Below are 14,633 nucleotides of genomic sequence, written 5' to 3' on the forward strand. Positions count from 1 at the left end.
TTATTTCTGGCACTGACGTAATAGAGGTTTTGTATTTTTAGTAATTATCACACAAACATGTGCACAAGCAAAATACTTCTCTACTCACCAATCATGTTTTCCTTTCCTTTCCTTTCCTTTAGCTTTTGGTAGAAGAACTCACAACTGGAATCACAGATACTGGTCTTCTACAAACATCCACATGTCAAAACATAAGCTCAAATTAATGTCATTCCATAAACAAATATAACAGCACAATGTTCAAGTGTAATCTCAGGTTATGGATACTGTTTGTTTTTGATAGTTCATATCAAAAACAAGAAAGGAAAATCCTGCAAAACAGAAGCGTTCCCCTCACCGCCTTTTCCTGAATACCCCAAAAGTTTTCCACCATTTCACTTTACCAAATTAGGTGATAGATGGCCTCAGCAATATGTATCTATATTCATTATTGATCCTAGATGTTATCTTTTGCAGTACACTGGTTAGAGAAAAGAAGAAGTTGTCTGATCAATTACAGTTAACTTCTGTTTTGAGAAAATGCATGCCCAAATGCAAGAAAATTTCAAATTGAAACCATTGTAATGTTACCGTAGCACATATTTACATAAAGTCTGCATTACTGTTTGTAAGTCTATAAATGTGTGAATGACATTTGATATGACCTTGACAAATTGTAAGTGGCAAGTAAGAAGGAAGTGTTTACGTTATTTATCAATGAAAATGTTTTAAGAATCATAAATTAAATATTCAATGTTTTGACAGTTAAGTTTCTGGTGGCCATGACATTCTTTGGAGGTCACCGAGAATCTTCTCAAAATAAGATGACTACCATGACTCATGCTCATGCCCTGTAGATTATGATTAGGGGTAAACACAAGACTGGGTCCCATTCCAGTGGTTGGTAAAATGTCATGAATGGACCTGCCCAGTCCAGTTCTAACTCCTACCCAACTGACAATGAAGTCCACACCAGGTGTGAGTAGGCAATCCTGGGCTGACCCAACAGCCGTCTTACTCCTCTCACGGACAGTGACACATTACCTGTCAATAGTGAGACTGATCTGATCTTCACATCCCATGCTCCTCACTCCCTCTTTGTGGCTGAACAGTACGGTGAGTTCTCTTTGTTAGTTCTGTCTCAATCTGCAGCTGGTTGAGTCTATCCAGGCAAACAAATGTAATGTCTCGCTCACAAAATCAATCGACCTCGTTCCCCCAGGTCTCTGGATGTAAGCCACCATGGTCTGTGGGCCGTCTGTGTCCACAAAACTTGAGGCTAGGGATAAGAAGAGCTTGGAAACAAATGAAAAGCACTTCAAGAAACTTGTCCACCAAATGAGATACTTCAGCAATGATGGCAAAAAAATATCAGATGACCATACTGAGTTCATTACCCTCGTATGTGAGTTAACTGAATTCTTCCGCAGTCATGACTTGTAGAATTGTCAAAATCCCCAGCAAAATATCTACATCACATCAGTTACTATCCATATTGAGCATGTTGAGAAAACAATTGTCCAGTAGACATAGGATTCCACTAAAACTGTGTTCGATGGGGTTCAGATCAGGGCTGAGGGCTGGCCACGGTAGAACACGGATGTTGTGTTGTTGCAGAAAGGCCATGGTAGCTCTGGCAACATGGGGACGAGCGTTGTCCTGCTGGAAAATGTGTTGTTGATGTTGTGCAAAAAATGGAACAATGTGGACCTGATCACTTGGTCAATATACCGCTGAGCAGTGACGCCAAGTCCCCGACCTTGACCAACATTCAGAAAGCACATGGGTCCAAGTCTCGCATTAAGTCCAATCCCTGCCCATATCATCACGCTAGGTCCACCCCATGGATCCCTTTCCACAATGTTTCTGTCAGCAAAACGATCACCTCGACGCCGCCAAATTCTGACTCTTCTGTCTGCATGGTAGACACAAAAGCGACTTTCATCAGAGAAGATGACATGCCTCCACTCACGATGACGCCAATTGTGATGACCCTGTGCCCACAGAAGTCGTGCTTGTTGATGGCGTGGTTGGAGAACAGGACAACGTGCTGGCCGGCGACATCTGAGGTTGAGTGTCCCTGCTAATGTGTCGATTATGTGTTTCTATGGTCTGTCGAGGACTTTCACTTGCAGTTAGGAACGGATGTCGCTGGTGTTGACGGGTAATCTGCCGATCTTGTCGAGGTGTGGTGACCCTAGGATGACCGCTCCGAGGAAGGTCATCTGTAACTATATTGTAACTAGTTGGATGAGATAAAATCTGTGCAGTAATTTGTGTGAACAGTCACAAGACGTGTTACGGTGACCTAAGATCGAAGTGTGAAGTTTTCATAACGATTCCATATGGAATTATGTTTAGGCATTGTTCCATCTCCCCCCTGGAGGGGATCTGGCGGTTTAGATAACCACGGGTCGGGAGCCTCAAGAAACGATAAACTCGAGTTACTGGCATAACTTTGGTTGTATTTCGTGTTCTCGACTCTTGTACAGGGTAAATGGCTGAAACAAACAAAACAGCCAATAACTACAATGTCAATATTCTATATTGCGTATGCATGTGAAAGGGAATGTCGAGATGTGAGAGTCTATACATAGATTACCGAACATCATTAAGATAATACACAACAGTGAATGAGAAGTCAGATTTGACAAGAGCATATGCATAATGGTAGTACAGTAATGACATTACTCACACTATGATTGCCTACGGCTTGCGAGGTTTATCACCTAACGAAACCGGGTGAGAATCCAAACACATGGCCTGCTCGGAGACCATTTTGCACATGAACACAAGAAAAGATAACTCCACACAGAAGAGTGCACATGCATACCGCTAAAAAGGAGTGAGTGAATAAAAATAACTTGTTACTCCCTGTCTGATATCTAAACTTAGATGTCACTACTAATGACATTGTGAAAAGTCAATAGAAATACCAAACACATTAACTGAAATGATGCTTATACAAAATGTTAACAAATGTTCCCGGGGTTGTCAATGATAATATCATTGAGATAACTAGCACTACGTCCACTAAGCAACAGTTAATGTCACATATCATTTTTCACATGATCCTATCCTCTGACGGCAACAAGACCACCATCTCAGATATGGGACGAGTGTAAGTTGATACTTTGCTTTGTTGCACCACACGCACAATAGCTTTTCTCACTTTGTTGTCCAAGCTTGGAATACATCGTTCTACCAGTCCTACAGGCCACTCATTCCTGGCAATGTTCTTTTCTCTCAGAAGAACAAAATCTCCAGCACAAATGTTTGGCCTATCCTCCGTCCATTTCCTTCTTGGTTGCATGGTGTGAAGATAATCATGTTTCCAGCGATGCCAAAATGTGTCAGACAGCACTTGCACCCTCTTCCACTTAGCTCTGTACATGTCCTTAATATCCATTGTCTCCATAGAGTCTGTGACATGATCAGTTTTCTGAGTAAAAAGGGTGGCAGGTGTAAGAATAAAGGGATCATTAGGGTCAGAAGAAACGGGTACAATAGGACCCACGTAGATGATTGCACACACCTCAGCTATGAACATGGTCAAAACCTCATGTGTTAGTTCCTTCTGCGTCATATCATCTAACATGGAGTCCAAAATCCGCCGTGTCAGCCCAATCATGTGCTCCCATACTCCTCCCATTTGTGAGGAATATGGGGTGTTGAAGATCCACTCTGTTCGACTATCACTGAGAAATCCCTGAAAACTTTGGTCCTCAACATTCAATGCATCCACTTCAAGATATCAGTCGCACGATGAAGTTTGTACCATGGTCTGATCTGAATTGTTTTACATTGCCCCTAAAGCTCATAAAACGCCTGAGAGCATTGATAAAGGCAGATGAGCCCATATTCTCGATTACCTCGATGTGGATAGCTCTTGTCACAAGACACAAAAACATTATAGCCCATCTTTTGTTGTGTGCCTGTCGGCCTCTTGTTTTCCTTGACACAATAGTCCAAAGGTGTGCACACCGACACAGGTAAAAGGAGGGCTGGGAGTCAAGTGATCAGGTGGCAGATCTGACATCTTTTGATATTCACCTTTACCCCTAAGTTTACGACATTTGATGCACTTGTGAATAAGAGAGTTTATCACACGCTTTCCACCAGCTATCCAAAACCCACCTGATCTGAATACACCTTCTGTTAGATGACGACCCTGGTGTCTCACATTTTCATGAAAGTGACGAACAAGTAGAGTAGTAGCATGATGCTTTCCCAGTAGAATGAGAGGAGTTTTCTGGTTTGCGACAATATCTGCATATTGCGGACGACCTCCCATCCTGAGCATGCCATCTTTGTCAAGAACAGGAGAAAGTCTTAGTATATGACTGTCCTTAGGCAATGCAGTCTTGGACTTGAGACAATTGATCTCTTTTTTATACACTTCAAATTGAATCTGCTGAATAACGAAACACTGAGCTCTTGCACAAGACTTTCGGGCTACGATTCCAACACATGAATCTTGGGTACTGTGTTCACTTCTTTGAAGGTGAAGTGCCAGCTGCCTAAGACAAGCCATAGTCTTGATGAGTCTGTTCCAGCTTGAGAATCATGCGAACCTATGAGATTCAAGTGAGTGACCACCCTCTGCAGCTCGAGTGGTGAGGACATTTACATCTGATACAAGCTCTGGATCCTTTCCTGGGATAGACTGGTGGGAGACTTTTTCTTCAAGTTGCTGACCCTTAACGAGCTGTGAAGGGCCTTTAATACAAGTGCTCTCTCCCAATAAGTAAGCAGGAACCTATCTTGTCCCTTGGTCTGCAGGGTTAGTTTCGGTGGGAACATAGTTCCATTGTTCCGGTCTCGACAGTTTCCTAATGTGAGATACTCTGTTGCTGACGTAAACTGAGAATCGTTTGGTTTGGGTGCGTATGTATCCAAGGACGATACGACTATCTGTATGGTAGCAAACTGTGTCTGTCTGTATGTCCAAACTTTTGCAAACAAGAGAAGCAACATTGACTCCAAGTACTGCAGTGCACAACTCTTGACGTGGAGTGGTATGACCATGAGATGGGGCAACTTTGGCCTTTCCTAAGATGAACCCGACATGAGTGTCCATCCCCGTGCTTGTGGTCCGCAGGTATGCCACTGCAGCAATTGCCTTCTCTGAGGCATCTGTATAAACATGCACTTCTTTCCTAATCCTAGACTTGAGCGAGTGAGGAACAAAGGTGAGAGGAATCTGGAGGTCTTCAAGACGGGTTAAAGAGTCCCTCCAATGCTCCCAATCATGTTGACTTTCTCGGGGTAGGGATTCATCCCAATCAACTTTGGTGGAAATCAGGTCTCTGAGGAGAATCTTCCCTTTGATGATCACTGCAGCAGCAAATCCCAAAGGGTCGAACAAGCTATTTAACATGGACAATACTCCTTCATGTGTCACTTTGAATATGAATGTGTCGGAGTTAATGTCCCATGCCATTCCTAGGGTCCCCTGAAGAGGAAGTGAATCCAGTTCAAAACTTAAGTCTTTAGCCCGATCATCTTCAGGAAAGGCCTCAAACACACTTGAGTTGTTTGAAGCGATCTTGTGGAGACACAGATTTCCACATGCATGTAGGGCATGTTGTGTCCTTGTCATGAGATCAATAGCCTGGTGAGTTGTCGGTAGGGATACAAGTCCATCGTCGACATAGAAATTGTTCTGAACAAAGTCGCGAACGTCTTCTCCATAGATTTCCTTCCCTGCTTCGGCAGTTTTCCAAAGTCCATATGTAGCTACGGCTGGTGACAGACTGTTGCCAAAGAGATGCACTTTCATCCTGTAATCAACTAGTTCATTATTTGGGTCGTTTTCCCTGTACCATAGGAACCGAAGGTAGTTCCGATGATCTTCACAGACATGGAACAAAGAAACATCTGTTGTACATCCCCCATGATGGCTATAGGTTCTCCTTGGAAATGAAGGAGAATCCCAACAAGGCTATTTGTTAGGTCAGGTCCCTGGAGGAGCACGCAATTGAGGGACATGCCTTCATATTGAGCAGAAGAATCAAATACAACACGTATTTGGTTAGGTTTCTTCGGATGGTACACTCCAAAGAGGGGCAGGTACCAGCATTCTTCAGTGTTCTTGAGAGGAGGAGCAAGTTCTGCATGTTGGCTGTCTATGACCTTTTGCATAAAGTCAACCATGTGCTGTCTCTTAATTGGGTCTCTGCGAAGACTGCCATCTAAGGTCTTAGCTCTCTTTACCACATGCGGCTTATGGTTTGGCAGGCTTGGTCTTGGAGACCTAAATGGAAGAGGCGCCACCCAGTTTCCCTCGGTGCCCTTGAACATCTCATTATCCATGATTTGCATAAATTCTCTGTCTTCGATGGAAGATCCTGGCTTTTCATCATCCTTTGTCACTTCGAATATTGATCTCTCACTTTGCTCATCTTCCCAAAATATGACTGCTTATGTCGAACTTATTTGGGCATGGGTTGAAGATTGAAGCTCGGCCATTTGTTAAGATATTGGTCTCGTTCACAGTTAGTCAGGCTGGTGCACTTTTCCGAGACAGGTCTCTCCTACTACGACCCAACCTAATCACAACTTCTCTGTGTAGGGGGCATTTCCCATCCCAATGCGTTGATGAAACACATGGTGCGCTTGTACAATATCTCTTCCAATCAACAGGAGGATGTGGGCAGAGTCCTCAACGGGAGGGATATGTCCAGCGATGTCTATGAGGTGGGAATGATGTCTCGCCACTTCAGGTGTAGGTATTTCCTCACTGTGGCTGGGAATTTGATTACATTCAATCAGGCTAGGGAGATCTGGCACTAGAATCAAGTGATTCAACCACAAAACCCATTGCTCTCCTGCCAAAGGTTTCTACTGTGCCGGCACATGATGAGAGAGTATAATGAACATTGTCAGCTCCTGCATCAAAGAGATCGAAAAAGTTAGAACGGGCTAGGGAGACGTTACTCTGGTCGTCTAGCATAGCGTACATTTTCACAGCTAGTTCCTGTTGTCCCTTAGGGTATACCTTTACTAGGACAGTCTTGGCACAGGATTTGCCCCTAAAAGTTTCACCACAAATTTGGGTGCATTTTGTTGTGACTGGATCATGCTTCACACCCTGGTTTGAAGTCACTTTCTCCCCACCGTCATCCACCATGGGTAATCTGTTTCGAGCCATCTCGAGTTCACTTCTTACATGAAGTGCAGTTGCATTTGTTCTAGCTACTGCACTCCAAACACTTCAAAGAATCTTTGCACATTTTCGCAATGTGGCTGGTAGAAGCACAACATCGATAACATATGCGATTGTTTCTTAGGAATTCTTTTCGCTCCTCGTACAATTTTTCCCTGAAACCTTTGCACTGGTTGAGAGTGTGTCTGGTATGATGCAATGGGCATCGCAAGTCGGATTTAGTTTCATCAGATTTTGTTTCTCGTAACACTTCAGACGTAACAGACGATACTGTTGTTCTGGAATGCTGCTCCATCTCAAAGGGTTTTTCTCTCCTGGGAGGGAAACTGTTACCATTCTCATAGGCGAAACTGGGGTCATTCTTGACCTTACTGACTTCTCTCACAAAGTCCACAAAAATTGAAAATGGATGGAATGGAACTCCTTGACGCTCCTTGTATTTGAAGGCTTGGTTTGTCCATTTTTCTTTGAGGCCTAAGTCAACTTGCTAACAATAGGTATTATGCCTGAAGAGGTGTCCAGATAGGACAGGAGTGGCTTGTATTTCACATTTTGTTTGACCGCTTCAATTTCAGAGAGTAGATAAGACAATGTGTACAACTTCTTTTTGTCTTTGCTGGTGGTTCTGGGAAAGTTGGCTAGTCTAGTCTTTAATGCAGATTCAAGAAATTCAGGAGAGCCATACCTTTTGTCCAACCTCTCCCACACACGGTCTAGCCCTCTCCGAGGATCGTGAACATTCGCAGCTCTTAGGCTGAGGGCATGTTTATCTGACTCAGGCCCAAGCCATTTGACAGTAAGTCTAGTTCCTCAATAGGAGACACTTGCATCTCATCCATAACGCTGATGAATCCTGCCTTCCAAATGTCGTAAGCTTCAGGTCGATCGTTTTAGTACCAGAGCCAGGACAGAAGGAGGTCTTTCTTCAATAAAAATCGAGAAAGCTCTGAAATTGTGTGGGAGGATGGCGTATTAGCATTTAATGGCTGGAAAGAGGTATCAACAAATGCTGGGTTTTTGGACACCCCATTGCTTGCATCGTTAGCTTTGTTTTGATTAGGCACAGTAGTTTCGTGATCTTTAATTCTTGTTAAGTATGGGCAGTGTGGAGTTCCATAAATCTCACGTGACAGAGCTTGGTATAGCGAGCATAACTTTCAATTTAGTATACTGTATAGGCATTGACCGGTGTCCGTATCTCTGCGACATTGAACGTTGTCCTTAGCCCGTAGTATTACGACAGGATGTTAAAGGTTCCACAATATGCTATATGAGTCCATTTACTGTTCAGTCTCACCCCTGGAGGGGGGGATCTGGCGGTTTAGACATGGCCTGCTCGGAGACCATTTTGCACGTGAACACAAGAAAAGTTAACTCCACGCAGAAGAGTGCACATGCATAGCGCTCAAAAGGAATGAGTAAAAACCACTAAAAATTACTTGTTATGGAGTAACGGGACAGGCATAACAACCAGTCAGCAATCTCGTATCACTGAGTCATGGAAGATGTAGCACTGAGAATTTGTCTCTTTTAACTGGTTCCACTGTTGGTTGCACAGCAAGTTCTGGCACTTCCCTGAAGCAAAAACAATTTGCACTTCCCTGGTGCATAAATAATTTGCCTTTATCTAGCGCATAAACAATTTGCATTGGTATGAGGAGAAGGTGTCAACAAACTTGAAGGCAGATGACAAGACAAAGACTGTATATCTGAGGAGTGCGATGAAGCCTATTGGTGCCCGTCGGGTCATGTCAGCCTTTGATGAGGTGTTGCGTGGGTGGCATCTGTCTGGACTGCTGGAGTGGTCAATGATGCCTAGTTGACACAAGTGGGTAGAATTCTTGACCCCAGAAGTGTAACTCACTGGATGCCTATTGTGTAATTCCTTTTCTTCGAATGACATTGTAATATACTTGTTGCTGCTCAATAAACCGTGTTTGTTTTAATATTCATGTTGGTATTTCCATCTTATTGTTGATAGTCATTTTGGAGACATAATTGCTAAGTTAATTAATGCGAGCAAAGACCACTCGCATTTTACTCTTTTAATTCACACTCGCGTTAATTTCAAGATTTACAGTATATTGAGAAAGACTCAAACTCTTGGCCTTACATTACTATACCCCCAAGACTTGATTCAGAGTGCAGCTGGATGTCCTCTCCTCCCTGTCAACCTGGTGCAGGACACATGGATAGAAGCCATGTAAGTGACTCCTGAGGTGTGCCACACAGTGAGGAGTTAAATGACTATGATGTGGCAACATCAGTTGACTATGGTTCTTCCCTATCAGTCGATGGAACCACTACCTGACCACTGGGCCATGAACAAACAACAACTTAGAAGGATTCCATTCCCAACTCAACAAATCCTTGCCTTATAATCACCCAATTTATGACATCATCAGTTCCATTGAGAAGTGTGACCATGCCAAGTTGAGTCAGATTGATTTCAGGGTTGCCCCACCCCTGAGAAAGCAAGTCTATAGAGAGAATGAGCAGTCTTGAAAAACTGAAAATTCAACTTCAAAGACAAGAAAAACTACTTTGCAGAACCTGGATGCCGTGAGCTACTATGCTAAACGTGTTTGACTTGATGACCTAGTTGTTTATGGAGAGCATATATGACAACATTAATGAAGATATGGATGACTTTGACTTCGTTAAATTATATGTATGACTGTTATGTTATCTTATATCAAGAAGTAGAATAAGGCGCATAATCAGACATCAAGTATCATGTAGTTCTTATGAAAGTAAAAAGCGTCCAGTCCATTAACATAAAGGTACATGTAATTAGCACCTACAGCCCTGACCACAAGACTTTTGTTGTTTAAAACTGTAGTTCTTATTGGATGTATAGTTCTTATGACAGGACATTGTACAAAGCAATGGGGATTAACAATTAGGATTGATTTAAACATATTTATTCACAAGGAGTGAACGGCATTTGGGGACAAGTTCTATCAACTTAAATTGTCCTCTCCCTAGTATTTACAAAATTTCACAATTTAAAATTCCATTTATATGCATACAACACTATAGAAGAGTCATAAAATGAGAGAGATAGAGTTTGAAGGGGAGAGATCCATTGTTGAATGAACAGTTCTTTACACAAATCTTTTAGTTGTTCATACATGTATATAAATGTTGTACTGCCTTAAATATATATATATTATATCTTCATTTTCTGTAACGTGATCTGCATTGCCATATAACAGTAGGTGTACATCAACAGGTATGTTATGAACAATATTTTTAAGGCTGTTAAACATAATTTCACGCTGATGTCTAAACAATGTACATTCCATGAGATAATGATATGCATTTTCACATGTATTTGAACATGTACAGTCCGGTGATCTTTTATACCAATTTTATATAAATCATAATTCAATTGACTGCACATGTATCACAGTTTTGTGTGTAAGATATCATATTTTCTTTTTCCATATGCAAAGTACCCAGGTGACGTGGGGCGGTGCTTTTGTAAAGAATTTTAAAAACAAGAAATCGTAGAATTTAGATCTGATAACGGAATAGAGTTCCACAATCGGATAGATGATTGGTAAAAGGATTCACACGAATGTCTTTGTCTTGTGAGAGGAACACTGATGTTTTCAGAATTTCTGAGACTGTATGAGTTTTTTGCAACAAATGTTTTTTAGTAGAATATCTGTTAGATAGTAAGGGGCCATATTATGATTAATTTCGAAGAAAAGACAAAATTTACGTTTCTTTCTACGCTCAACTGAGGGTTCCCAACGTGTTTCGTAATATAATGAATGCTTGGGGCATATTTAGGTAGACCAGTTACAATGCGTGCAGCTTCTAATTGTAATTGTTCTAATTTCTCACTTTGTCCTTCGGTGCAACCATCCCATACCTCACATGCGTATATATATTGTTAATAGTATTTCTGTGAAGTAGATGTTTGAGTTTTCTCATCGAGTAAATCATCTTGGAAGTTGTTTTTATTATGGTATCTATATGACAAGACCATTTGCCACTGGCTCCAAGTATAACACCCAAGTGCTTATGACTATTTACAGAGCTGATTTCTTTTCCTTTGAAATATAGTTTTAGACCTCCAATGTTGTCTTTGCGAGAGAATAAAACAGATTTAGTCTTTTCAGGATTGTAAGTTATTAGCCAAAGTTTCGCCCATTCACTTAAGATTGCTAAATTTGTGCTTAAGGAACGTTCCAGTACACTGTTATCACTGGATATGACATGCCAATCGATGTATCGTCGGCAAACAGTCTTGTCATACAGTAATTTATCAGTAATGTCATTTACATAAACAATAAAGAGTAAAGGACCATGAGCATGGACCCCTGTGGCACGCCAGCCTTCATGTATCTTGGTTTGGATATTTCCCCATTGACAAATACACTTTGGCTATGATTGCTTATGTAACTGGTAAGCCATTGTAACAATTGGCCTTTTATACCATACCTCTCTAATTCATACACAAGCCCACTGTGCCATACATGATCAAAGGCTTTTGATACATCACAGAATACGATACAATAGTTTTCTTTGTTATCTAACGCTGTACAAATTTGATGATAAAGTTCTATTAGTTGATGGACAGTTGAGTGACCAGCCTGAAACCCAGATTGGTACTTGTACAACAATTTGTTCTCATGAAAGTAAATATATAAATGCTTGAACACAACTCTCTCAAACAATTTTCCTATACAGCTAATGAGTGATATCAGCCTATAATTAGAAATGATAGTGTGATTACCTTTCTTAAATAATGGCATTACGTTTGCTTTTTTCCCACACTGGGGGAAATATACTTGATTGTAGTGACATATTGAACAGTAAACATAATGCTTAGCTAATAGAATATACAGTTTTCTTTAATAATTTATGACAAATTTTGTCTAGTCTGGAGGCTTTGTTCAGAGGCAAACATTGTATAATGTCTTCAATTTCTTTTTTCAGATAAGACTATGTTGTTCATCTCTGTCTCTGTACGAAATGTGAAGTCGGGCATAGTTGTTCTTGTGTCATGGACATTAGATATAGATTGAAAATATTTATTCAGTTTCTCTGCCTTTTCAATATCAGTAAAAATTGCCGGGTGTTCGTCCGTATCAGACTGTTTAAGAGCGGCTATGATGTTAGCTGAGCCATTGTTTTTCCACAACATATAACCTAAAACTTTCCAGTTGTTTGTTTTCTGCATGTAAATCTGATAGCAATTCATCGAGGTTTGAATAAAAATGTCCTTTAGTGTGAAGTTTCATGTTATTTACTTTGTTCCTCTGATTTTTATAGGCCCGAATGTCGTTTTCCTTATTACTTTTTGTAGGCTTCTTTTTTAATTTTTCTCTTTTCCTGGAATTCTACTCTTAACTGAAATCATACCAAGGTTTGTCCTTTGGACGAATGGTTACTATTTTGGTTGGAATGCATATTTTAACATATTTATTCAAATATTTATAGAACAGACTACATGCTTCATCAACATTTGAATTTTGACTAAATAATTCATTCCAGCAAGTGTTTTCAATGAGTAAATTTAGTTTATCATGGTCACCGTTTTTAAAACATGAAATTTCTGTTTTATATGCTAATTTTGTTTGCAAGTTAGTGTCTATTTCAATGTAAATTGCCCTATGGTCGCTAATTTTACTATCAAAATCAATTACACCTCTGTCGATGATGTTTATATCTTCACTGATAATAATAGGATCCAATAAACTACTGGATAGTCAGTAATTCCGGTAGGCTCAGTTATGATATTGTGTAGATTTTTCCTATTTAGTAATTCATTTACATTTAACTCCTAGATGATAACATATTTTCATTTATGTCACTAACAATAGTAATCTTGCACGAAATACTGTAAATCGTGAAATTAATGCGTCTCCAAAAGAATGCGACCGCTGACCCCAGCCCAAAATGCGACACTCCCTCCTCTTACTTACTTACTTATATTGGAGATTTAACGTGCGCTTTCCAACTGCAAGCGTATGTCGCACACAGGCCCGGCCAGGCCATTTAATGTGTTTCCGAAAAGGGGAACAGTGTGTTTGTGCAACCCAGGAGGAGGTTTTAGGGGTTGCTTATATAGTAATTTTGAAATTTTGAGATTTGGAATGAATGCCAAGAGTGGGGGGAGGACGAACTAAGGGAGCTGTGTGTGTTGGGTGGTTGTTCGATTAGGTAGTTTTGGTTTTAATCTTTTATTTGGGGTTTAAATGCGACTAATTAGTCCTGTTATAATTAGGTATATGCCTAAGGCTTTGAATTTTTCTAAAAGAAATTGTCGATTTAGGATTGATTCTAGTGTAAGTGCGGTTTTAAGATTTAGGGTGGTCTGTAGTGTTGTTCAGTGTGTTTGGTAGTGCGTGCAGTGAATGAGTACTGTTCTGGTGTTTCTTGTTGTTTGCAATGTGGGCAGTTTCCTGTTGTGTGTAGATTAACTATTTTACGGAGATTATTTAGTTTGGTGTGGCCTGTTTGTAGATTAGTAATTATTCTGTCGATTTTTTTTGGATGGGTGTAGTATTTTTGGTTTAGTTTTTTTTAGTACTTTCCTGATTTGGCTATTTGAGTTTTGGTATATATTTTGCCATTTTTTGTTGATTTTTTGTTTAGTGACACTTTTGATTTCTGATTTTGAGCTGGGTAAGTTTAAGTGTAAGCTTATTTCTGGGAGTTTAAGGGATAATTTTGCTGCTTTATCTGCATTTTCATTTCCAAAGATTCCTACGTGGGTGGGGATCCAAATGAACTCTATTTGTTTACCAGCCTTAGTTAAGTTGTTTGAGCTTTTGAGTATTTGATTTATTAGTTTGGGGTGTTTTTTAGTGTTTTTATTTTTGAGGGCTTGTAGTCCACTGAGGGAGTCAATTAGGATGAGGATTTTTTGGTGTTTTTTAGTTTGCTGATTGTGTAGTGCTGAGGCCATGCCAATGAGTTCGGCCGTGAATATGGATTGGTTGTTTGGGAGTCGGTAAGATTGTTTGTTTTTGGTTGGTTGTGCGATGTGGACTCCGAAACCTGTGTGTTTTGAGATCGGATCTGAGGATCCGTCTGTGTATATGTGACACCAATTTGGCCAATTTTCGTGTATGTATGCTAGTGTGGTGGTTTTATCGATGTTAGGATCGGTCTGTTTATTTAGTGTATGAGCTAGTGTTGTGTCTAATTTTGGTATTTCAAGTTTTGGAATGAAGATATTGGATGATTTATTGTTTTGTTTAAGATTATTTATTTTGTGTTCATTTAGGTAATTGGTTATTCTTTGGGAAATTGGAGTAAGTAGTGGATTTTTCCGGGCTAGGGCTTGGTTCAATCTCATTAAAATCAGATCTTAGTTCTGGCTACCGCTAAACAAAGATCTGAGAACATCCCAGTACGGGTCACGTCAGACCGACCTTGCGCGAACTTTGACCGACAAATTGAATGACCAATCAGAAGGCAGCTATCTCGTGCTTTACGGCACTAATTTCAAATTGGCGACTAC

The 14,633-nt window shown here is 40.5% G+C and overlaps 1 protein-coding gene across 1 annotated transcript in view; it reads right to left on the reverse strand.

The window, feature by feature from the left end:
* Positions 1 to 14,633, reverse strand: part of LOC124150005 (tyrosine-protein kinase receptor torso-like) — a 534,068-nt gene that overhangs the window by 341,241 nt on the left and 178,194 nt on the right. The window contains exon 5 of the mRNA XM_046521879.2: positions 89 to 167. Within this exon, the coding sequence (XP_046377835.1) occupies positions 89 to 167 (79 nt within the window). The remainder of the gene's footprint in view (positions 1 to 88; positions 168 to 14,633) is intronic.

This window comes from Haliotis rufescens, unplaced genomic scaffold (genome assembly GCF_023055435.1).
Source record: "Haliotis rufescens isolate VD_foot unplaced genomic scaffold, xgHalRufe1.0.p SCAF_12, whole genome shotgun sequence".
NCBI lineage: Eukaryota > Metazoa > Mollusca > Gastropoda > Lepetellida > Haliotidae > Haliotis > Haliotis rufescens.